Raw genomic sequence first — 26,343 nt, 5'->3', positions numbered from 1 at the left:
CTATCTATTTATTTATTTATCTAGATCAGAGACATATAAAAACCATATATGTCTCTGTCTAGATCTATTTGTTAATTTATCAATTCATTCATTTATTACGTGTATTTCGGTGCGATGGAATTTTATAACTACAAAAGGCACATCATTTGGTTCAGTGGGTAAGGGGAAAAAAAACAGTTCGGCCATTTTTTCAAACGACATTCCGCGGAACGACTGTCTCACTTTCAATTTATAAAGTGAAAGTTGTAGGTTCGTAAACAAGGACTTCGAGTTCGCAAGAAGTAGGACTTCGATCTTGCCGGCGGAGAGATAGATATAGTGATCGATGAATGAAACTGCATAAGTAGGTTTTTTTAAACATAAAGCATTAACATTAATGGAAATGCATTCAATTTAATATTATGAAAATTTATGCCGGAAAGTGAAAGTAGGCTATGTAAACTTACTTCTTTCAGCAGCTGATATTGTAGCTCGGTGTCAAGGTGGTGTTCTATTCAGTGTTGTTTGTTTTATTTAATACCTGTCTAAATATGGTGATTCAAACTGAAATTCGCTGATATTGGTAGTTTTTGTGTGCATAGAAATTAAATTAATTGGGTATTTTTAAGACAGCTAACAGATGATCTGATTCAGTATCTCAGTCATCATATTCAGACAAACATAAAAGAACACCCATTGCACTAAAATAACTTACCATGAAAACGATCCCTGTGGATTATAGAGTACTGCCATATATTTTAAGATTGCAGTTAAGATTCTACCATGGATGACCAAAACATCCCAGACCCTGACCTTCTGTTTTCTTCAGAGGATGAAAAGACATTTGGATCTGAGTCAGAGCTACCCTCTCTTCCCTTGCCAGATCTCAATCACACATTACAGAGATATCTGGAGTCAGGTTAGTTACTCATTATAGAGATATTCACCAGACATCACAGAGATAAGTTACTGGTTACAGATCTCCATCACTCACTACAGTGATATCTGGAGTCAGGTGAGTTATAGTTTAAGACTTCCATCTCTATAAAACTAAAAAAAAAAAAATAGGTCTATCATCACAAACACTTATTTTTTAGGTTTAATCTACTAGGGTGTGATATATATATATATATATATATATATATATATATATATATATATATATATATATATATATTATTATTATAACAGTAACTTGATCCGAAGAGCTGTATCACGTCAAGTTGACAGGCGCGGATCATCAGATCAAACGAGACGAGACGCGAAGCGTCGAGTTTGATCTAATGATCCGCGCCTGTCAACGAGACGTGATATGGCTCTTCGGATCAAGTTACTGTTATAATGATAAATTTTTTATATACCCCTTTACAACTAGCAAAATATAATAAAATGAAACTTTTGGATCAATTACATAACTTTTATCCATTAAACAAACCATTTGTCAAGGAACTTTTTGATGCGCAAGAATAAAAACTTCATCATTTATCTGTGTACTACGTCATCAGTTTCCAAGAGGGCTGATATGGATTCAGAAAACCACAGTGTGGTGATCCGGAACATGATTGCATAAATTCAGCAGTAAAACAGAGTGACAAACAGTTGCGTATATAATAAAAATCCTTATCCTGCCTCTAATAAAAATCTTGAAATTTCATTGGTCAAGAAGAATTCTGTATTAAACCATATCATGCTGCTTACAGACATAGAATTGTTAATGTGCCCCCTCCACGTGACCTACCCACTGCATATCAAATCAATATGCCACGGCCCTCCATGTGCCATACTGTCCAGATTATATTAAGTATGTTAATTGTTTTCATTTGGGTAAGGAGCCTAATAACTGATGTCACATAAGCATCAAACGACGTAACAGTTGTTACGGAACGGTTTGGTTAACTCAGAGAAAGTCAATTTTATTAAAATATATTTGTTATGCAGACTTAGAGGGGTAATACGCAAATATGCAGGATTCTTGAAAAAATGCATATTGGGTGAGGCTTATGCCTTGCCCAATATGCATTTTTTCAAGGACTCCATATATTTCCGTATTACCCCTCTATGTGTCTACATAACTAATAGAATCAGTCCTTTAGATCCATATCAGTCCTGCAGGATCCATATCAGCCCTGGCAGCTGATATGACTGTTGTGATGTCAGGCATGTCAATATGCAAAAAACTTTATTAACTAAATATGTAATAAAATCTTATATATGATTAAGAGCACAGTCCATTAACTGACAAGATTGGAAATATGCAGCCAGCGTCATTTCCGTCTGTTACAGTCAAAACATTTGATGATATACAGTGAAACGGGCAGGTGCAATTTGGTGCAGGTGTCTGAGAAAACATTGGATTGAAATACCTTTTCAATCCACCTCAGCTACTCTCATACACACAGTGTTAATGATTGATCCACAAGACAATGTCAATTTCAGAATAGTTTGAAATTTTTATAAATCCAAGATTTCTGTCCAATATTTCTTAAAGAAATAATAGGACAACCATTGATTCCTGAAGGGGGATAGTAGATCTTGAAAATAAGTAGGAAAGTTTTTGGTTTTGGACACACACACACACACCCCTCCCCTCCTCCCTGTTTTTGTTTGTCAAACATTTTTCAAGGAAGAAAAAAAATAATATCTCTTGTTATCCTAGAAATAAATATACCGGTACAATGTATTTTGTTTTGTGAAGGCATGAACAGAAATAAATTTACCCCTCCACCCCCCTTTAGAATCAAATGGCTGTTCCCTGAAAGAATACATCTTTATTTTTATCTTCTATATATATTTATGATGTTTGCATGTCTTTCAGAAATTTTTGGATTAAATGCTGATCTATAGAGTATTCAAACTATTTGGGAACTTTGTGTATGAAAATAGCTTAGGTGGATTGAAAATCAACTTCAATCCAATATTTTCATAGATGTCCATATCATATTGTTCCCACCCATTTCATTGTCTATCATCAAATATTTTGACCGCAACAGATGGACATGACATAAGAAGCATTTTTCCAATCTTGCAAGTTAATGTACTGCAGTCTTAATACCAATAAAAGCTTGGCTCTGAATGATTTTTTTTTATGCTAAAATATTGATGATGATTGCACAAAATTTTTATTGTGCTTATTTATTTATAGTAGGCATTAAAAAGAGTTGCATGCATGGTCTTCTTAGATATAAATTAATTTCATATCAATTTCTGAAAAGCTTAGAGCTTTTTGGTTCTACACAATTTATTATTTTTAATCTGAAAAAAATTATAGTTGTTTGTTGTAAAGATTTCCATTGAATAAACTTTCAGTCTTTAAAAAGATAGGTTAATGATCATCGAGAAAAGTTCTAATTGTATCTTTTAATTATTTATTTATAGTTAAACCACATGTCACAGACGAGGAGTATAGACAGACAGAATTTATTGTTCAGCAGTTTGCCTCAGGTGTTGGAAAGGAGCTACACCAAAAATTAGCAGAGAAAGCCAGGAATGAAAGAAACTGGGTAAGTGTGCAGCATAAAGCCAGGAATGAAAGAAACAGGGTAAGTGTGCAGTATAAAGCTAGGAATGAAAGAAACAAGGTAAGTGTGCAGTATAAAGCTAGGAATGAAAGAAACAGGGTAAGTGTGCAGCATAAAGCTAAGAATGAAAGAAACAGGGTAAGTGTGCAGTATAAAGCTAGGAATGAAAGAAACTGGGTAAGTGTGCGGCATAAAGCTAGGAATGAAAAAAACAGGGTAAGTGTGCAGCATAAAGCTAGGAATGAAAGAAACTGGGTAAGTGTGCAGCATAAAGCTAAGAATGAAAGAAACAGGGTAAGTGTGCAGTATAAAGCTAGGAATGAAAGAAACTGGGTAAGTGTGTGGCATAAAGCTAAGAATGAAAGAAACTGGGTAAGTGTGCAGCATAAAGCTAAGAATGAAAGAAACTGGGTAAGTGTGCGGCATAAAGCTAGGAATGAAAGAAACAGGGTAAGTGTGCAGCATAAAGCTAGAAATGAAAGAAACTGGGTAAGTGTGCAGCATAAAGCTAAGAATGAAAGAAACAGGGTAAGTGTGCAGTATAAAGCTAGGAATGAAAGAAACTGGGTAAGTGTGCGGCATAAAGCTAGGAATGAAAGAAACTGGGTAAGTGTGCAGCATAAAGCTAAGAATGAAAGAAACTGGGTAAGTGTGCGGCATAAAGCTAGGAATGAAAAAAACAGGGTAAGTGTGCAGCATAAAGCTAGGAATGAAAGAAACTGGGTAAGTGTGCAGCATAAAGCTAGGAATGAAAAAAAACAGGGTAAGTGTGCAGCATAAAGCTAAGAATGAAAGAAACAGGGTAAGTGTGCAGTATAAAGCTAGGAATGAAAGAAACTGGGTAAGTGTGTGGCATAAAGCTAGGAATGAAAGAAACTGGGTAAGTGTGCAGCATAAAGCTAAGAATGAAAGAAACTGGGTAAGTGTGCGGCATAAAGCTAGGAATGAAAGAAACTGGGTAAGTGTGCAGCATAAAGCTAGAAATGAAAGAAACTGGGTAAGTGTGCAGCATAAAGCTAAGAATGAAAGAAACAGGGTAAGTGTGCAGTATAAAGCTAGGAATGAAAGAAACTGGGTAAGTGTGCGGCATAAAGCTAGAAATGAAAGAAACTGGGTAAGTGTGCAGCATAAAGCTAGGAATGAAAGAAACTGGGTAAGTGTGCAGCATAAAGCTAGGAATGAAAGAAACTGGGTAAGTGTGCAGCATAAAGCTAGAAATGAAATAAAATGGGTAAGTGTGCAGCATAAAGCTACATGCAGGAATGAAAGAAGCTGGATATGTGTGCACATCACATTATAAACTGCCTCTGTACCTAGGCTATAAAGGTTATTGACAATTTTGTTTATTTACCAGAATATTGAAACATAATTTTTATGCATTTTTTTTTTCAATTGCACAAATGACGTCTTGTAAAATTTTACAGTGAACTGTACATGCATACCCCAGTATATTTCATACATGTGATAATTTTTATAATCAATGCCAATTATTTTTTCCCCTTTGCTAGACCTTGAAGATGAGACTCCTATTCTTAGAGGGCAACATTATTTAAGAAATAAAGTCCGCGTTATCGTGAATGTTGCAGGATAACCTCACAGGTCGAGAAATGTTGTCTGAAATATAAAAGCCGAGGCGTTAGCCGAGGCTTTTATATTTCAGACAACATTTCGAGACCGAGGAGGTTATCCTGCATCATTCACGACAACAAGGACTTTATTTCTATTCTACTAACGGCTCTAAAATACAGTTGATCGTTTCCTCTATAGAGAAACGAATTAGGTCACCATGTCGCAATTTCGCTGTTAAATTTAACACCAGAGGGTGAATCGATTGCATAAAATGCAGACGATTTCAGCTTTTGCTGGATTAAAAATATCCTTTAATTATTTATAAATTTGCTTGTAACATATATTGATTAATTTTTATGAATGAAAAATAACAAAACCAGTTGTCTTTTTCATTGATTTATCAGTAAAATCACGGGAGTGTAAATGTTATGGGGAGGTCCGTAGAACAGCCCCACTTGGCTATAAAAACGATATTTATCAGCTGTTTCAGGCAATACACGTTTAGACTGCGGAAGACGACACATCGATATGGTCTAAATAAGTATTAGATTATACAGTGAAATATTTATTTCAACTGTACAGATTTGACATATGTTTCTGATCTGATAATTTTTTGATGACGTTCGTGATTTATTGGAGAATAATGTCCGCGGCATTTCTTTGATCTCGGCAATAATCGTAGTAGAATTTTTTTTTATGTCTTTCAACCAATCTCATTCAAGTAATTTACATGAAAGAATAAATAAAACAAACATTATAGTGTGTCCTATGTGACCACTTCTATGTCATTTTTAGCTCACCTTGACGAAGTCGAGATGAGCTTATGCTATACCCCCGGCGTCGGCATCCCAGTTAAAGTTTTAGGAGCAAGTCTATTCCCAAGTAACTGTAAGCCCTACCTGGACCAAACTTGCATGGATGATGCATCTAGGGATGGACACTACCACACTTGCTTTGGATGCTGGATCTGACCTAGATTTTCCAGATGAGTGACCAGGTTAAAGTTTTTGGAGCAGGTCCATTCCCAAGTAACTATAAGCCCTACCTTGACCAAACTTCCATGGATGATGGATCTAGGGATGGACACTACCACACCTGCTTCGGATGCTGGATCTGACCTAGATTTTCCAGATGAGTGCCCAGGTTAAAGTTTTTGGAGCAGGTCCACACCCAAGTAACTATTAGCCCTACCTGGACCAAACTTGCATGGATGATGCATCTAGGGATGGACACTACCACACTTGCTTAGGATGCTGGATCTGACCTAGATTTTCCAGATGAATGACCAGGTTAAAGTTTTTGGAGCAGGTCCATTCCCAAGTTACTATAAGCCCTACCTGGACCAAACTTGCATGGATGATGCATCTAGGGATGGACACTACCACACTTGCTTCAGATCCTGGATTCCACCTAGATTTTCCACATGAGTGAATTTTAGCCATATTTTAACCAAAAACCATGGATGATGTAGCTAGGCATGGTCACTTCCAGACTTGCTTTGGATTCTGAATCTGACCTACATTTTCCAGATGAGTGACCAGGATAATTTTTTGGGAGTAGCTATATAACATTATGGCCTGTTATGATTAAACTTGCATAGTTGGTGCATCTAAGGATGAAAACTTCCAGACTTACTTTGGATGTTGGAACAGACCAAAATTTTCTTGATTAGTAAACAGGATAAACTTTTTTTAATAGGTCTATTTCCAAGTAACTATAAGTCTTACTTAAACCAAACTTGCTTGGACATTGATCTTGGGATGTACACTAAATAAAAAAAAATATGATGTGAACTTTGCCTTACTTAAAGATAACATTCATCGAGGTGAGCCTCGTAATCTTTGATTACCTATGTTTATGATAGCAAATATTTAAATTAATGATAATTGTCTTGAAAGAAAAAAAACTATTAAATTTTATTGTTTTATCATTTCCAAATCACTCAGATTAAGTACATATAATTTGAAACAAACAAATATGACACAATTAATGTTTCCAAATTAATCAAAATTAAGAAAATTAATTTTGGTTATTTCAGTCAACAGCATGAGAGATTATCAATATTTCCAGAGATTATCCAAGTATGACATTAAATCTATTCCAAACATGCAGTACATCGTAAAGTCATTGATGTCAAGCAATTGAAAGTCATGACTAAAAACGATCCAATCCCTTTCCAAAGTGGCCAATGGTCATTTTCATAATGTTAATTCTCCTGTAAACTTTGAATGTACTGTTTTGTCAATATACAATTTGAGCTGAAAAGTTTGGGAAAAAAGTGATCTATTGATAAAACCTAACTTAAAGGCCATTGTATATATTTATTTATTTTGAGATAAGATGCAAAAACGTTGCTACAATGGGACAGAAAATAAAAGTGCTAATCCAAGATTGCACAAATTAGTTATTGACCTTCATTTGCCCAAAATTCTCAAGAAATGTAAATCAGTGCACTTAGTCCTCTCAATCCTTAATGCTCTAAATCTTGATGACGCCCAGATTATGATTTGGGTATTATCCAAACACAATGTCACAATGAAAGCGCTTATCCAAAATTGCACAAAATATTATAGGACTCTTTTGCTTTATTTTTCAACAATTCAAAATAAGAACATATAAAAGTTTACAGTATTTCCTGCGACAAACTTTTCATGTCTCTCATTTTCTTGTTTTATCTCAGCTAGAGAAATGGTGGGAGGAGAAGGGGTATCTAGAACTGGGTATCCCCCTGGCTCCCTTTATGAACCTGATTGGTTTAGGCCCCTATAACAATCATTACTGGACCCCAAAGACAGGAACCCAGCTAGAAAGGGCGGGAATTGTGCTGCACTACGACATCAAGTTCTGGCAGTTCATCAGAAGGTAACACAATGGCATGTTACATGAAACATGATGATGTGCTAAATGATTTCTCATAAATGCTATGTATCAGCATGTAGGTGTCTTGTAAAAATTATTTTGCTCTTTTTTTTTTTTTTTTACTTTTTATAGTCTTTTTTCTGGTTCTTTACATTGAGTATTATTATTTCACACTTAAAAATCATATGTGAAAGAGATGGTTAATAAAGAAATTTAACACATCATTGATTTTTTTTGTTGATTTACATCACACTCTATTTGCACTGTATTGTCTATTTTGTATTCCTTTTATAAAGACCATGATTTTGATTGATAAAGTATTAATTATAAAATAAATTTCATGCTAGTTAGAACCAATATATTGTACTTTTATTATATAGCTAATAGCTATAGATAGTTCATAATAAAAATCTACTAAAAGTCTAGAGAATTTTAGCATTCAATATCTTGGCGTTTTATTGAACGCTGAGTTTGTATTACGTATATGAGTATGTCCAAAACATTCGGAATACGAGCGTTCATTATCTAATGCCCCATTGTAAACAAAAAATGTTGCCTGGTCAAATTTATGATAGGTAGTGACAGCTAGGTAAGATGTGTTTATTTTTACGCAAAATTGAGATTATTAATTGATAACTTAGTACGTATTAGCCTCAACAAAACCTCAATAAGCAAATCATAATGCTTGGTAGGGTCAATGGAATGATGCGTTATTGAATACGTACAGGAGAGACGATAATTTAAATACCGATACTGAAAATTCTTATTAATTTGAGTTATTAATTGAAATAATTGATATAAATCAATGGGAGATGTTTTAGCTATATAATAAAGGAGTTATTGAACTTGTGTTGGTGAATATTGGCACTCGTTGGCTGTACAAATGCACTCGCAAACTCATGCATTAGTATAGCCAACTCGTGCCAATATTCACCAATATAAGTTCAGTAACCCTATATTATTGCTAACTCGAAATGATGCTACTCGCAGGGGTCTGGGTACAGGATCATGACCTTGCTGTTGTTTATATTTTTTTCAATGTCATACACAATGCTGGTTGAGTTTTAATCTATTATGATGGATTTAAGATGTGGCATATACCTGACACTTGTTTATTCTTACAATCTTGATTATAAATAGATGCTTCACGTACCAGTTGGTACATAACATTGATGGCATTTCTTATTTAAATTCAGATCTAAAGTATGCATGTATATGAATAGTATAATGAACATTGAATTTCATAGGGAGACATTAAAAGTGGAAGTAGACAATAAAGGGAGAAAACTCTGTATGAACCAGTTTAGGAGGGCATTCTCCACTTGCAGAGTTCCAGGGGTCTTTAAGGATCAACTGATTTCTCATTTTAAAACAGGTCAAGTATTTCATTTGGGCTACTATCCTCTCCATGCTCTCATTGAGAAATGGATAGGGAAATTACAAAATATTAACTTCATGGGTTTCTTTTTTTTTGGTTGAATGTAACTTAGTTCTCATGCAATTACCATAAGAGAAGGCTCAGTTTATGAGCTCCATATCTATAATGTGTAATCTTACTGTAAACAGAGTGCGGGGTTTGACCTACGTGTACAATCATACGGGAGGTTTATGATGTACATGTGGAATATACAACCCACACATGTGTATATTCTTCTTGAGAATAATAACGGAGAAGAGAGGGGTAATGCTGGTACATTATGTTTATCAACAGAATCAGAGGGCCCTACACCCCTTCATGCTGTGGTGTTATATAAAGGGCGGTTCTTCTGTTTCGATATTGTGGATGAGAACGAGGAACCACTGAGACCCCCAGAGATACAGCAGCAGCTGACCTTAATCAAAGAACAGTGTGACAGGGAACCCCCAGGTATCGGGCTTGGGGCTCTAACAGGGGAAACGAGAAAGAAATGGGCAGAGGTTTGTAGTCTACACTACTCTCAGTAGGGAATATACACTGTATTTCATGTCTGTAACAACTAGAGAATTATTAATCAGTACTTGCCAAAACTGTATATTAGACTAAGTGTACATTGTCCATACAGTCGAACTTTGTTATCTTGAACACTGAAATCTCAAATACCATGTATATGTCGAACTGATTTGGAAGTCCCAACCACTTATTCTTTTAGTATATTACCCTTGATATCTCAAATCTTCCAATACATGTATCTCTTAAGTTTTTTCTTGGTCCCAATGAGTTTGAAATAACAAGGTTTGACCGTTTATACTTGGATTTATATGCACCAAAACAAGCTTTCATACACCTTACTTATTTTGACTCATAGATAATAATGAATATTCTATCAACATTAAAATACATGAATATTTTTTATCATATTAAGATGAACTGTGTTAATTGTGAGCCAAGATGCTAACGTTTAGCAAGATGTCTACTAAAAGTTGTGAATTTTACAGTTCAGAAGTCGACTTTGTGCTTTGCATCCAGAGAACTTTCACAACCTGAAGAAAATTGAGACAAGTATATTTACTATTACACTTGATGATTCTGAGCCAAAAGATAATTCTGAGGTAGGTCTAAAGATATTCTCTAAAGTCTAATGATTACATATTTACAGAAACTTTATTCTTAAATGAGAGAAAGAAGATGCTCTTAAATCAAGGGGCAGATCCAGGAATTTGTCGGGGGGGGGGGGGGGGGGGGGGTCTAAGTTTATAATCTAGTCTGCGAATAAAAGATAAACCTTTTAATCCTTTTTTTTACTTTCAGGCATTTACCTACTCAGGGGGAGAAACAAACTCCAGAGACAGATGGTTTGACAAATGTGTCAACCATATTTTCTACGAAAATGGAATATGTGCTTGCAACTGTGATGTAAGTTAGTTATACTCTTTTTTTCCCTTTATATTATTTGTTGACTTCTGTATAATATTCCCACATAAACAATTTTTGAGAGATATTGTTTTGGATTTTTTTTTCAGCATGCTCCTTTTGACGGAATGGTCATGGTGACAAGTACTTATTATATTGACCTTAATGTTCAAAGGTCAAAGGGCAGATGGCAGGTAAATAATTAAGAGAGAAAAACAGAGTAACCTTGGCAATGTTACTAAATTTATGGAGTTACATATATGAGGTAGATGTAATATAATTTGTGCTAGTCCTTCTCAACTGATCATTGTGTGAATTGTCAGTTTTTGTTTTCAGTGTAATATCTATCTATCTATCTGAAAATTTTGCTGTTCTTGCAGGGTTCTATGGAAATTAGAAAACTTCCAAAACCAACAGAATTAAAATTCCATGTTGACAGTGTCATTATGGAGGCTATTCTTGCTGCTGAGAAATTCTTCTTAGCTAATGTAAGCATACCAAGTCACAATGACTGCTCATATCTTTTTTTCTCAAATCATGTTCTATTCTACATACATTTGTATAATGAAGCTTTTTTTTTAAATTTTAGCTGAGATATGTTCTAAACAAGAAATGAGAATTGTTTTTAATCTTTTTGGAAAGCAAATAGCCTGATAATTCATGTATCTAGAACATTCTGTGTTTACCCAGGTATTCTGAGCAATTGAAGTAAATCATAATACGTGGTACAATGGTCAACAGAAGAGTCTTTATATTCACCCGAGGCTTGGATATAGATTGAATAATAAAATTAGTAGTATAGTTCATCTATTTGCTGTAGATATATTAAAGAAAATAGTTTTGTGTTGTAAATTTTTTCTTGTCTGTAGAGCACTGTAAACATACTATTATTCAAACAACTTTTAATCGTCAGTTGGAAATTCACCCGCCACTGTTTATTTTTGTAACTGATTAGAATTTTTCCCAAGTGCTAAAATAGACAGCGAAGTTTTGATATGAGAGTGACAAATTCTGCATCAATTAACTTTTTAGTTTTCCTAGCTGACAGTGTGATCTAAATTTCAGGTTTCTTTTTTTTAGGCAAGTAACCTATCCTGTACATCATTTAAATATAAACAATACGGCAAGAAAAAGTTACGGAAGTACAAACATCACCCTGACACGCACGTACAACTGGCTCTGCAGTATGCTTACTACAAAACCCACAACAAGTAAGACAGTTATATATATAGTGGGGGGGGGGGGGATTTTGGTAGTGAAATGTTGAACAATCATAACCCTTCAGTAATAAAGAGAAGGGGTTCAAAATATTATGTCTGATGGAAGTCAAGGTTATTTAAGACTGCAACATATTAAACCCTCTTAATTTAAAAAATATAGGAGGATCAATATTTTATGGTCATAATATCTTGAACCCCTCCCTCTTAATTAAAAAAAAGATAGGGGGTATCAATATTTTATGGTCATAATATCTTGAACCTCTCTTAACTGTAGAAGATGAATTGTAAAGCCCCCATATAACCATAATATTATGAACCCACTGGGTTCAATATTTATAGGGGTTCATTATATAGCAGTGAAAAAGTGAACCTGGGTTCAAAATACTATGTGCTATATTGAACCAGGGTTCAGTATTTCATGGTATCAAAATATTATGCTAATCTGGGTAAAGTAATTCCTAAGTGTCCCATTGCTTTGCAGGCATCACAAAAATATAAAGATTTTTACTTGAAATACAAGGTAGCAATTTGTAAATTTGACTTATTTTTGTGAAATATACACAAGGTAACCAATGAAATGGTATGTAAATGACACAATAAAAAAATTATTATTCAAATGTTGATATAGAGACAATTTTATTCCATATTGTAGACCAGCTCCTGTATATGAGACTGCAATGACAAGAAGATTCTACCACAGTCGGACAGAAACCTTAAGATCGTGTACTGTGGAGGCAGTAGAGTTCTGTAAAGCAATGGGTAGTCCCAACGCTTCAGTAAGTTTTAATTCCTAACAGATTGAGAAGTTTGCAGACAACTTCGGTAACTAACAGAAGTGTGCCGATTAGGCTTCGATCAATAACAAAATGTGGTCATGCAATGCAGCTTTCTTCTTTGATGCTACATACAAATGTGTGAGCTTCAGTTTTAGATTTGTACATGGATTCAAGCATTTTAATTCATGGGATTTTCAATGTTTGTAGCTAATAAACATCATACAGGTTAATGGAGACATAATTTTGTTGGTAACACATATGTACAGAACAATATGTTGACAAAGTCATGATTCATGGGGATGTAAATTCGTGGGTAATCCACAAAATCTGAGAGAACTGTTCCCTAGATTCCACAATATACTATATGGTAATACTGCTGTAGAATTGTTGTCTGAAAAGGCATTGCTTATTGACAAAACGCAGGTAATCAAACCCAAAGGTACAGGAACAGTATTTTCAAGATTTAAGGATAAAAAATGAGATTCTATAAAAGGTCAACCCAGACATTATAATGAATTAGAATTGTTTATTTAAATATTTAATCACATTATTATTAGATTACATATTTTATTGTTTTAGGTTCAAGAGCAGAAGTTTGCATATATGAAAGCAGCAAAAAAACATAATAAATTAATGGACGAAGCAAAGGAATTGAAAGGTATTATGCTGTCCCAAAAAGTCGAGGACACGACAGCTAGCAAACTTAATTTATTCTCTAGGAATAAACCGTAGATGCTACAACAAAATATAAACAATACAATGTAGCACATGCAAAAACGTATCATAGGTCAGGGAGTACATTACCGATAAGCAATTAATTCATTCATGACCAAAATATTTAAATGCATAAATTAAATACATCATAGATATTGAAAGAAATGCACTATTTATCACTTATATAATGGTGAAAATGAAATAACAAAAATACATACACTGTGGGGTCTGTAAAACACCATCGATAAAATTCATAACATGAAAAGCTCGTGGAGCGGAAGAAGTATATTGAACATAAACACCAAAACCAAATACCTAAAAATTTTCCGGAACGGAACACTCCCTGCCTAATATTGGTATTATTATAACAATATTACTACATAATCATATTAAATTTAACAAACACATTCCTATTCATACATTACAGTACAAAAATAAGAAAATATGGTGCAGTGACCAGGATCCTACACATAATATTTCATTGCACTACACAAAATGATTTTCAAGGTTAAATTAGAATAAAATTTAACAGTTAATTACTCACTTCAAACTGGCAGTTTAACTGACATAAAACTGTTAATCTATGAGTCGAATAAGTTCACTTATTGGTCTTGTATATGTACACGGTTTTCCATTAATCATAACACGCACAGAAGCCTTCCGCACGAGTCCATCTGCACTGGGGAAAACTTCTTCCACAAGACCAATAGACCACTGACATCTTGCAGACTCACGATCCTTGATGACTACTACATCTCCAACCTTCATGTTTGTTCTTTCAGATGTCCACTTGCGACGGGATTGTAAGTTCTGAAGGTAATAGGTTTTCCACTGTTGCCAGAATAAGTCAGATAAGACTTGTACTTGCTTCCACTGTTCTTTGTATATATCACGTATGTCAACATCCATACACATAGAATAGTGACCGGATATCTTCTGATTCAAAAGCATTGCTGGACTCAACACAAATGGTACCTCAGGATCGTTAGATATAGTAGTAATTGGTCTTGAATTAATTATGGCTGTCACTTCGGCCATCAATGTACTAAGTACCTCGTGAGTGACATTTTTTCCTTTAGGTCCTAAGAGTAGTGTATCCAATACTCGACGTGTTAATCCAATCATTCTCTCCCACACTCCTCCCATGTGGGAAGAGTGGGGAGCATTGAATGTCCACACAATCTTCGACTTATCAAGGAAGTTTTTCACTGGTCCTTTTGTTACGTCAATCCCAAGATCTTCTGTAGCTCCGATAAAGTTAGTACCTCTGTCTGATCGAAATAAAGACACATTCCCACGAAGTGCGATAAATCTACGTAACGCATTGATGAAAGATGAGCTGGACATTGACTCCACTAACTCAATATGAATTGCTCTAGTTGTCAAACATGTAAACATAATGGCCCACCGTTTACTTTCAGCTTGTCCTCCACGTGTTTTACGTGTGACGATGGTCCAGGGTCCGAACGTATCTACTCCAACTGCACTGAATGGAGGTCCTGGAGTAATTCTGTCTGGTGGTAAATCTGCCATCCTCTGACTTTCAAATTTCCCTCGTAATCTTCTGCATATAATACACTTATGAATCACAGATGAAATTAATTTCTTTGCACCAATAATCCAGTAGCCTTTGTTTCTAATCGCACCCTCGGTGATGTGTCTGCCCTGATGAGCTGACTTCTCATGAAAATGCTGTACAATTAATTTCGCCACATGAGATTTCTTAGGAATAATGATTGGATTCTTCAGTTCCTCAGGAAATACGCTAAGATTCAATCTCCCACCGACCTTCATAATGCCATCTTCACTCAGGTAAGGACACAATTTAAGCACAGAACTGTCTCGTTGTAGAGGTTTCTTATGCTGTAAACAATAAATATCATCCAAGAAAAAAGTTTTCTGAGTTTCTTTGATGATGACTGATTCACTGTCTCGTCTGATCGTAACAGGATCTGACACAATTTGTTTTTTCTTTCTAATGAAAGTCTTGAGCACTGTAAGTGCACTAACTAAAGAGTCCCAGCTGGAAAATTTTTCAAAGTTCTTGGTTAGGTTAAAGTCCTTAACCACTGTCCTTTTTGCACTGACACGAATTTCTTTGTCGTGTTCCAGGTTAATGAGAGGAAAGGATTCGTTGACAGTTTCTATATTGAAATGGAGGAATTCTGGTCCTCTCAACCACTCCTGGTACAAATTTTGAGCTGAGTTTAATCCTCGTGTTCCTAGATCTGCTGGGTTCTCTGCAGATTTCACATAATTCCACTGAGAGGGATTTGATGTTCGTAGAATACGCTCAACACGATTGGCCACATAATTGTAGAAACGTCTAGTTTGGTTGTTGATGTAGCCAAGTACAATCATACTGTCAGAATAAAACTTTGTGGTTATAAATTTGATACTCAGATGCATATTGACAATTTCTGCTACATCTACTGCTAGTAAGGCTGCACAAAGTTCAAGTCGTGGCATGGTATGTCCATGAAGGGGCGCTAATTTTACTTTGCCGAAGACAAAAGATACTTCTATTCCCATCTCAGTTGAAATTCTCATGTAGGAAACTGCCGAGACAGCCTGTTCCGAAGCATCACAAAACACATGAAGTTCAACCATTTCACTCTGGCTCAAAGATTTGGTAAAATACATGCGAGGAACAGTCACTTGCTGTAGTGATGTAAAAGAATCTTTCCATGATTCCCAACGACAAACATATGAGGGGTCAATCTCATCATCCCAGTCATACAGTGCTGTAATTTCACGAAGAATAATCTTTCCTTGGATCACAAGGGGTCCAGTGAAACCCAAAGGATCATAAATGCTGTGAAGCATAGACAAGTAACCACGTCTTGTGTTAGGTTTCTTGGCAAAATCCACATGAAACACAAAACTATCTGTAGATAAATCCCATGACAAACCTAAGCTCTGATGTATAGGTAACGAATCCTTTTCTAAATCTAGCAGTTTTATTTCTTTGCTTAGGTCATCCTTGGAGAAAGCCGACATCACATCTTTATGGTTTGACGCAATTTTGTGTAACTTAATATTGCCATTGTTCCTAAGTACAGTCTGAGTTCTTTTCAACAAATCGACTGCTTGTGAAGCAGTTGGTAAAGACGTCAATGCATCGTCTACATAGAAATCATTTTTCACAAATTCTACAATGTCTTCATCAGAATTTCTGGTGCTCTTGAGTAAGCCAAATATTGCTACAGATGGCGATGGAGAGTTCCCAAACACGTGGGCACACATGCGATACTCTATGAGTTCCTTGTTAGGATCATTATCCCTATACCACAGAAATCGCAAGTAGTCCCTGTGGTCGTCGTTAACAAGAAATGAGTAGAACATCTGTTCAATATCTGCTGATACTGCCACAGCGTCTTTCCTGAATCGAAGGAGAACACCCACTAAATTGTTTGTCAAATTAGGTCCTGTGAGGAGAACACTGTTAAGAGACACTCCTTGGAATGCTGCAGAAGAGTCAAAGACTCCACGTATCTGATCCTTTTTCTTGGGGTGGTATACTCCGAACAATGGAAGATACCACACCTCTTGTCCATCCTTTAAGTCTGGGGCAATCTCTGCTGCACCGCTACGTATTACTTTGTCCATGAATGTAACAAAGTGTTGACATTTTTTCTCATTCTTCTTTAAGCTTGAATCAAGAATCATTGCTCGCTTTAACGCCATTGGTTTGTTGTTTGGTAAGGGAGGTCTGTCTTTACGAAATGGAAGAGGTGCCGACCAATTTCCACAGGCACTAATTTTCATTTCTCTTTCCATAAGACTAAGGAAATCACGATCCTCCACAGAATGACCAATGATATTATCATCATGTCTTCTCTTGAAAACATCTATATCTCGACTCGAATCTCTCTCTAATATTTTCAACTCCTTGTCACATGGTTGAAAGATTGTAGATCGTCCGTTAGGTAATACGTAAGTTTTAAAACTTGTGATGGTAATATCTGTTGGAGTGTCCAGCATAGGTAAGTGCTTTCCATCCAAGCACACATTTCCGATTATAACCCATCCAAAGCATGTTTTCTGTGCAAATGGATTGTCCTTGGGTCCAATGATTTGTTGAAAAACATGGTGTGCTTCTGTCAAATCACGTCCAATCAGAAGTCCAATGTGATGTTCTGGATCATATTTAGGAATTTCTGATGAGATGGCGCAAAGGTGTGGATATTGTTCTGCGATCTCAGGGGTAGGTATCTCGGATATATCTTGTGGAATACTTCTGCATTCAATGAGGGTAGGTAATCTCAATGATGTAGATGAGTCTAGAGACTCCACTATGAAACCATAGGCTTGGCGACCAAGAACATGTTCCCTTCCAGAACATGAAGACAAATTGTACATCAGTTCATTTCCTTTTACACCCAAGGTATCCATTAATTCAGTTGAGGCTAATGTACGGTTACAATGTTCATCTATCATTGCATACACTGTCACAAATGACTCTGGATGTCCTTCTGGGTACACTCGTACTAAAACAGTTTTTGCACATGAGCGTCCATTGAATTGATTACAGATCGCTGTACATTTTGAATCCACGTTTATGAAACCAGTCTCCCCGCCGTGGGCTGTCTGGGAGCAGCTGTCTTGAAGTTTCCTCTTATAATTCACGTGCATTGCAGTAACATGACTGTTACTTCCACATTCTTTACATTTGATTTTTTCTGTACATTGTCTTTTCGTGTGACATTTAGTTCTTAAGCACTTGAAACAAAGTTTATTTTCCAACACATATCTACGACGTTCCTCCATTGACTTCTTCATGAAGAGTTGACATTCTTCAAGGAAATGTGAGATAGCATGGGGATGCAAAGGACATGATCCTTTCTTAGGGTTTCCATCACTTCCTGTTTGAACATCAGTTTTCTTTGATACAACAGTGGTTGGTTTCTTGGTGAATTTTGGTTTATCCTTTCCTGTGTATAGAGCTGGAGTATCAAACACAAAGCCAGGATCATTCAAGGAAACACTGAGTTCATGAATAAATTTCACTAATTCCTTGAATGGTGGAAATGGAATGTTATGTTTTATTTTAAATTTCACGGCTCTGTCACGCCATTTGTTCTGTAAGTTTTCTGGTAGTTTAGACACAATAGGATTGATGCCGACTGGTGTATCATAATAAGACAACAGCAGTGAATACTGAGGATTGTTCTTGTTACATTCTATTTCCCCCAAGAGGTCGACGAGGCTGTATAACAATGTTTTGTCCTTTGGTAACTGTAAGACAGGAAATTTCATGAGTTCACATCGTAACTTCGAGTCGATCAGTTCAGGTGATCCATATCGTTCATCTAACCTTTGCCAAATCTTATTAAGTGCAGCACCAGTATCACTAGGATTAGCTCTTCTAATTCTAGTAGCTTGAACTGTTGATTCAGGTCCCAACCATCTTAAGAGTAAGTCTATCTCTTCAAGGGGACTCAGTGTGGCTTCTGACACTATGCTCTTAAAGCTTCCTTTCCAGAGATTATAAGATGAAGGATCATCATCATACTTTCGAAGTCTTTGTGAGATCAAGTCTTTCTTCATCATGTAACTGTTCATGAAATTACCAGTAGCACTAGTAGTTGTAGGAATGACAGTTGACGGCACAGATGAAAACTGTTGAGGTTGAGTGTCACTTTGAGAATGTATATTCCCAGATTCAAAACTAGGCTGCGATATCACAGGTTGTGCACTAGAGGGCATAGGCTGTGTATACATAGGCTGCATTGGTCGTGGAGTGTATGTCGAGAAGATAGGATGCATAGGCCGAGGAGTATGAGGAGCATACATAGGTAGCATAGGTTGGGGTGGGTATGTCGGCTGCATAGGATATCTAGGATAAGCTGCCAGTATGGGTTGTGGTGGATTTATAGCTGGTCGCACTTGTTGTGGATTACATGTATAAGGTTGTTTTAAAGTTTCTGGAACACATGTTGTTGACACGGAAGGCAGAGTATTATCTGACTGTGGAACAAACTTTTCTGCTTGAGGATTAAGAGGTAAGTTCTTTATAAAAGTTTTAGATTTCTCAAACCCTCCTACTTTCGGTAATCCTAGATCAACGTGACTCCTTTCTTCATCACCCATTTCGAACTTCACTCTTGTTTCTGCTATCTGAACTTCCTCTTGATGTTTTAGCAATTCTAGTTCCATGTCTAAACATTCCTGCTCTTGTTTCAATTTTGCAGCATTTAATTGTTCTTCAAATTGTAATTTTGATTTCTGACGTCTTAGCTCGGCAACCTTCTCTGCAGTCTTTAGCCTCGTTTTAGCTTCTTCTACTCTCTGTTGTGATTTGGTACTTGAAGACACTCTACCACTAAGAGTGTTTGCCTCCTCTTCCATAGATCTTATACATGTTATAGTCTCACTGAGTTTTGTCAGACACGATTCTGTATCTTCACTAATTAGTCTACAGCTATTGTCTATCAATATTCGTTCACTATCACTGTAAGTATGTCTGTTCATAAATTCCTGACTGTCATTATATACTTGTTTATAAACCTGAAAGTTTCTCTCAATCTTATCGCGGATTGAGGTCAGTATTGTTAATTCTTTTGAACATGTTGTAGATTCTTCAATGTCTGATCTAATTCTTTTCTCTATATGAAGAAGTTTTTCTCTAAACTTATTTACATTTTCCTTTAACTGTTCTTGTGCCTTTTGTGTTGGAACTTTTACTCTTTCTGAAGTTCTTGTCGGTTCTGATCCCAGGGTGCCTGGCTGAACATGAGTCTGTTCCCCGGAGGGTATCTCATGTTGATTTGGTGTCAACATGGCCGGTAGTCATCTACTATGCTGTCCCAAAAAGTCGAGGACACGACAGCTAGCAAACTTAATTTATTCTCTAGGAATAAACCGTAGATGCTACAACAAAATATAAACAATACAATGTAGCACATGCAAAAACGTATCATAGGTCAGGGAGTACATTACCGATAAGCAATTAATTCATTCATGACCAAAATATTTAAATGCATAAATTAAATACATCATAGATATTGAAAGAAATGCACTATTTATCACTTATATAATGGTGAAAATGAAATAACAAAAATACATACACTGTGGGGTCTGTAAAACACCATCGATAAAATTCATAACATGAAAAGCTCGTGGAGCGGAAGAAGTATATTGAACATAAACACCAAAACCAAATACCTAAAAATTTTCCGGAACGGAACAGGTATATCTATCACTGAAAATAGAGTTTGTCACAAGGAGAAAGTAATGTCTCTGTGCAATCAAGCTCTAATATATTTCAATAAGATTTTAATAATCAAACATTTATTTTATTGTCCATACACTGTGAAAGAGTTTTCTCAGATATATACAATTTCTATTTGTTGGTTTTCATAATGTACATGGCCATAACTCTTATTATTTTGAAAAACAAAGAATGTATACTTGATGGTTTTTACATGTTTTTTATATGTAGGATGTGACAGACATTTGCTTGGTTTAGCGACAATAGCTGAAGAACTTGGTATACCAAAACCATTGCTGTTCCAAGATAAATCATTCACAAAAAGGCAAGTCAGACCCAAAGGAGGACATACTTGAGATTAAAATTAAACTAAGCTTTTATGAAACCTAAATGTAAATAGGATCTATACCTAAGTTTTTCTTCTTTCGTTTAGAAAAATAGAAAAAATATTAGCTGAAGGTCATTGACTATAAATATAATGAATACAGGCTGCCTTACAATTGCACCATTCTCAGTAAATTAACATGTTTTTTTTCAGTGGTGGGGGAGGAAACTTTGAGCTATCCACTAGTTTTGTAGGGTACACTTCAGTGTTTGGGGGAGTAGGTGCAATGACCAATGACGGATATGGTTGTTTCTATCACATGGAACAAAACTAGTGAGTATCACTCAGGTTGGAAGTAGAATTAAAGTCTTATTTTTTTTAATACAGCATCCTAAATGAAAGTATTTAATATCAGGTTTACAATTTTTATGGTTATAAGGAATCATTTTAATCATTGCAAATTTCAAAGAGGTCTCTCTAGTCACAAAAGTGTACAAATTCTTTGGATAAACATGCTTTTTTCAAACATATACATATCTTTATACTTGAAAACTGATTGAGTAATTTGAAACTCTTAGACAAGTGGTGAAGTACATAGAAGGATATACAAACTGATGATTTTCCTCTGTTGTTAACAGCATTGAGATGGTGGTGACAACATGGAGAACTAGTAAAATTGCCAGATCAGAAAAGTTTGCTCAAGTCATTCAGGAATGTTTGGACCACTTGGATGGACTGGTTTTAACAGGCACACCAGTCTCCGCTAAACTCTGATATTGTTTAGCAAAACTGAGAGATATTGGCAGTAATCTTAAACCTTTTTTTCGCTGAGTATTTAATAGTTCAATCTAGATCACTTTATAAAGGGTCATTAACTATTAATTTGTGGCCTCAGAGTGATCATGAGCCCCATAAGACTTCAAAATGACATTTACAGCTAAGTAATAAAATCTTTTAAATTATAAACTTAAAGTATCTATTAAAATAAACTGTCAAAAATAAGATGAAAAAAAAAAATCCTATGATTTTTCCAAATTTTTGTTTTCTTGTCTCATTCCTTGTATTTTACTTGATTATTTACATGTGTTGATTTATTTTTTAATTCATTTTATAATAATTTTTAAAAATGAGGATATAATGTAACTTGCAGCCTTTTTTTGTGATTAATATTACTAGTAATTGTCAGTGTTAATACTGTATATAAGGTTATTTTCGCCCTTTCATACTCACAAACAATTTTGCCCCATTTTAAATTTGCCCAGTCACAAATCTTTTTAACAAATTAAACTGTGATTTTTGATTTCGCCCCTTTTTAAATTTGCTCACTTGTGTTTAGGACAAAAGGGGCGAAAATAAAACGGGTCGAAATTTTCCCTGTATACAGTATACACTTATTTCATGACTACAAGGGGAAGAGTCAAACTGTTGTCCCGAGGTAATGGGGAAGACCTGGGAAACTGTTGCCCAAGGCCGAAGGCCGAGGGCAACAGTTTCCCAGGTCTTCCCCATTATCGAGGGACAACAGTTTGACTGTTTCCTGAGTTGTCATGAAATAAGTGTTTTATTACCTAACCTACTATATAATTTCTTAACGTAATGATATAGACATAATAATCAAAGAATTTTCAAATACATCAACAAAAGTCTGTATTATTTCTTGAAACCAAACTAAACGAGATGAATATTAATCAAATTCTCACACCGATTGGTGTAAAATCAGAAAAAAGTAATGGGGATGATATTATCATGCACTAGTAAATTGATGTATACATGTACATGTTTTATTTAGTAAACAAAATACTGATGACTTGAAGGATTGAATATAACACGCTGAGTCAGACGTTTAAGGCAAAGATCTATAGTAAGTGAAAGGGGCCTACATTTCCCCCAAATCACCTCAGAAAAGGTGTTCTTGGCCTTCTTTTTTGAAATGATATGAAATTGAATATATATTTCTATGGGTATTCGGATTACTTTTCCAGTAATAATGTCAAATTGAATGCCATGAAAATGCTTCAATTTATGTATAACTCAATATTATAGCTGAAAAGTACGGGAAATTATTTATGACGTCATAATTGACCAGTTCAGCCATGCAACAGTTCATTCTGTGACCGGGTAAACAGTTTGACTGTTTCATGATTTGCAAAAAAATATTTTAATGAATCAGGAAACAGTTAAAAGTGCCTAATTACAATTTATATGGTAGGTTAGGTAATAATAGTTATTGTTTAAGAATTTATGGTATTTAGGCACAAACTGGTGACCAAGACTGTACTTGCTCAGATAGTTAATTATAAATGTGTATTTGTAAATAATGCAGTATTTATCGTTTATACATGTATGTTATACATTTATATATTGCATGTATTTTTGCATATCATTTTAATTTTGAAGTAAATTTATTTTAAATGATAGTAGATACAGTGTAACACACATGCACTATTGTACTTTTTAGCTCACCTCGACGAAGTCGAGATGAGCTTATGCTATACCGTCGGCGTCGGTGTCGGCGTCGGCGTTAGCGTCGGCGTCCCAGGTTAAAGTTTTAGGAGCAAGTCCCATTCCCAAGTAACTATAAGCCCTACCTGGACCAAACTTGCATGGATGATGCATCTAGGGATGGACACTACCACACTTGCTTCGGATGCTGGATCTGACCTAGATTTTCCAGATGAGTGACCAGGTTAAAGTTGTAGGAGCAGGTCCATTCCCAAGTAACTATAAGCCCTACCTGGACCAAACTTTCATGGATGATGCATCTAGGGATGTACACTAACCAACCTGCTTCGAATGCTGGATCTGACCTAGATTTTCCACATGAGTGAATTTTAGCCATATTTTAACCAAATCAGCATGGATGATGTATCTAGGGATGGATACTTCCAGACTTGCCTTGGATTCTGAATCTGACGTACATTTTCCAGATGAGTGACCAGGGTAATTTTTTGGAGTAGCTATATAATATTATGGCCTGTTATGATTAAACTTGCATAGATGGTGCATCTAAGGATGAAAACTTCCAGACTTGCTTTGGATGTTGGAGCTGACCAAAATTTTCTTGATTACTAAACAGGTCAAAAGTTTTTTGAGCAGATCTATAATTAAATCAAACTTGCATGGATATTGATCTTGGGATGTACCCTAACTAGAAAAAAAATATGATGTGAAATTTGCCTTACATGTAGATAACATTCGTCGAGGTGAGCTTCGTAATCTTTGATTACCTATGTTTACTGATTCTTATTTTATTATTTAAAAATTTTAACTTGAATATTTTCCTGCTGATCAGACATAAAATTTTCACTTCAGCATACTTTAAAATCACATATTTTCGTGGGGTAAAATTTTCGACGTTTGAGAAAAAAATATTGGTTTTTGGGGATTTGATTTCATGTTTGGAGAAGTGTTGAGTAATAATACATATGAAATTTGTGGTGATCATGAATTTCATTAGTCTCTCCATACCTAGAAACTCCAAAACTGATACACCCCCCCCCCCAACCCCAACCCCTGAAAATTAGAATTAGTGATTTCACAGTAATTTCATTGGTCAGAAACAGATTAATATAACAATGTATGGTGCAATTATGAAGATGTAAATCTGTTATTTGATACTTCTTTATATTATGCATCAAAAAACCATGCAATGAAGACAAATTTATATATTACCGATATTATGATTGTGTGAAAAGCACCACAATTTTAATGTTATTGATAAAATAATATTTCTTGAAATAGTTTCTCTATGTACTGTGTAAACTTTTTTTTTTTTTTTTTTTTTTTTTACAAAATACTGTATAGTTAAGGTATATTATTTAGCATTTTATTAACAATATATACTTGATGGAAAAAAGCATGATGAAACATATACGGAAGGAGAGAGTACTGTGTATTTGAGTTACAATATATTGTGCACATATCAATGCAGGATTTTACTTAAGTGCATCACAGAGTCCAAAATAAAGATTCTTAATAATAAATTTCGTTTGTTTTTTTTTTCCTTCAAGAAATAATCTGTTGGCTTTAATAATGCTACATTTAATTTGCCTTTGTTTAACTTGCTTTAAGTATAGTTTGTTTCAATTCTCTGTGTTTCATTTTAATTTTGATAATGGTATAAAATTCTTATCTTTCGTTGATACTGATTTCGATATTGAGGTCATACGTAACGTACCTTACAATCTATCTTACCCACGGATAATATTTACAGATGTTCTTATATTCAACCATAGATCCAGCAGATGTTCTTATACAAAAAATAGGCATACATTACCATTTACCAGGGGTGTTTATCTGATTCAACAGTAACGTCCTTACAAATAAATGTGGTCGCCCGCCTGGCGCAGTGGTTAGAGCGTCTGCTATAGAGTCGCGGAGTAAGGAGCTGATATTTACATCGCGGGTTCGAATCCATTGTGGGACGTGGAGACCGGTCATTCGGATGAGGCCGTATAAACCGAAGTCCCGTGGCGCAGTAGCTGTTTGCACGAAAAAGATCCCTCACTGCTCAATGGCCCTGAGCGCCGAGTATAGGTCAAACTTTGCAACCCTCCATCGGCAAGTGGTGGCGTCTCCGTATGAGTGAAAAATTTTCGAGAGGGGCGTTAAACAACAAACAAATAAATGTGAAACTTAATAAAAGCTGTTGTTGGAGTTGACCAGTTCTTGACATTATGATCCTTGATTTTGAACTCAATTCTTCAGTTATCCACTTGTAGCTATGGTGTGCGTAACTTTCTTCGATTATTCACGTCCTATCGACATACATGTATCAGAGTTAGGTTTTCAAAACTGCTTAGGAATTCAATCTCGACGTTTGGCCTTGATATCGGTAAATGAAACCGCTACAAATTTTGTACGTTTTCAAAGTTTAAGAAATCCTTTTTGTGATCGTATTTTACTTTATAACCTCAACCATTTATTCTCTTAGACCAATGTGCTCCTAAAATACAAATTCAAAGTATTATATAAAAGTTCGAAATTTTAATGGTAAATTAACAGAAAAACTATAAGAGAGCCGAAGAGCTTAAAAGTCAAGAGCTAAAAAGTTTTATTCTTGGTATAAAATTACGTATATAACGTTGTCCAATGATCTCTTACCACGTACGTTTGTCAAATTAAATTGTATATACATTTGTATTTAATTCCTCAAATGAATGGTTGCCGATTCAATTTTTGTAAGAATTTTATAGACTAAATTTCAGACTGGAAAATGAAACTTTTTTTTTAAATTGATTTCATAATACTTAGAAAATGTTCAGAGCTTTTGTGTCGTCTATATATCTGTAAAGTTTTTTTCTCATTATGATTTTCTACTTCAAAAGAACATGATTTGAA

At 35.2% G+C, this 26,343-nt stretch overlaps 1 protein-coding gene across 1 annotated transcript; it reads left to right on the top strand.

Annotated features, from left to right (window-relative positions):
* The first annotated feature begins 267 nt into the window (after positions 1–267).
* LOC133188365 (peroxisomal carnitine O-octanoyltransferase-like) lies at positions 268–22,430 on the top strand. The gene is made up of 16 exons (XM_061323753.1): positions 268–343; positions 743–898; positions 3,355–3,479; positions 7,747–7,928; positions 9,173–9,300; positions 9,637–9,842; positions 10,341–10,454; positions 10,654–10,758; positions 10,866–10,949; positions 11,136–11,243; positions 11,836–11,966; positions 12,628–12,751; positions 13,331–13,409; positions 20,910–21,003; positions 21,217–21,336; positions 21,642–22,430. The coding sequence occupies exons 2-16, from the start codon at positions 763–765 to the stop codon at positions 21,775–21,777; spliced, it is 1,872 nt and encodes a 623-aa protein (XP_061179737.1). The 5' UTR covers positions 268–343; positions 743–762; the 3' UTR covers positions 21,778–22,430.
* The last annotated feature ends 3,913 nt before the right edge of the window (positions 22,431–26,343 follow it).

The sequence above is a fragment of the Saccostrea echinata genome, unplaced genomic scaffold (assembly GCF_033153115.1).
Source record: "Saccostrea echinata isolate AGI-Se365-2 ecotype Australia unplaced genomic scaffold, CSIRO_AGI_Sech_v1 ptg000016l, whole genome shotgun sequence".
NCBI lineage: Eukaryota > Metazoa > Mollusca > Bivalvia > Ostreida > Ostreidae > Saccostrea > Saccostrea echinata.
Note: the sequence above shows the minus strand (reverse complement) of the source record. Positions and strands in the feature narration are given on the sequence as shown.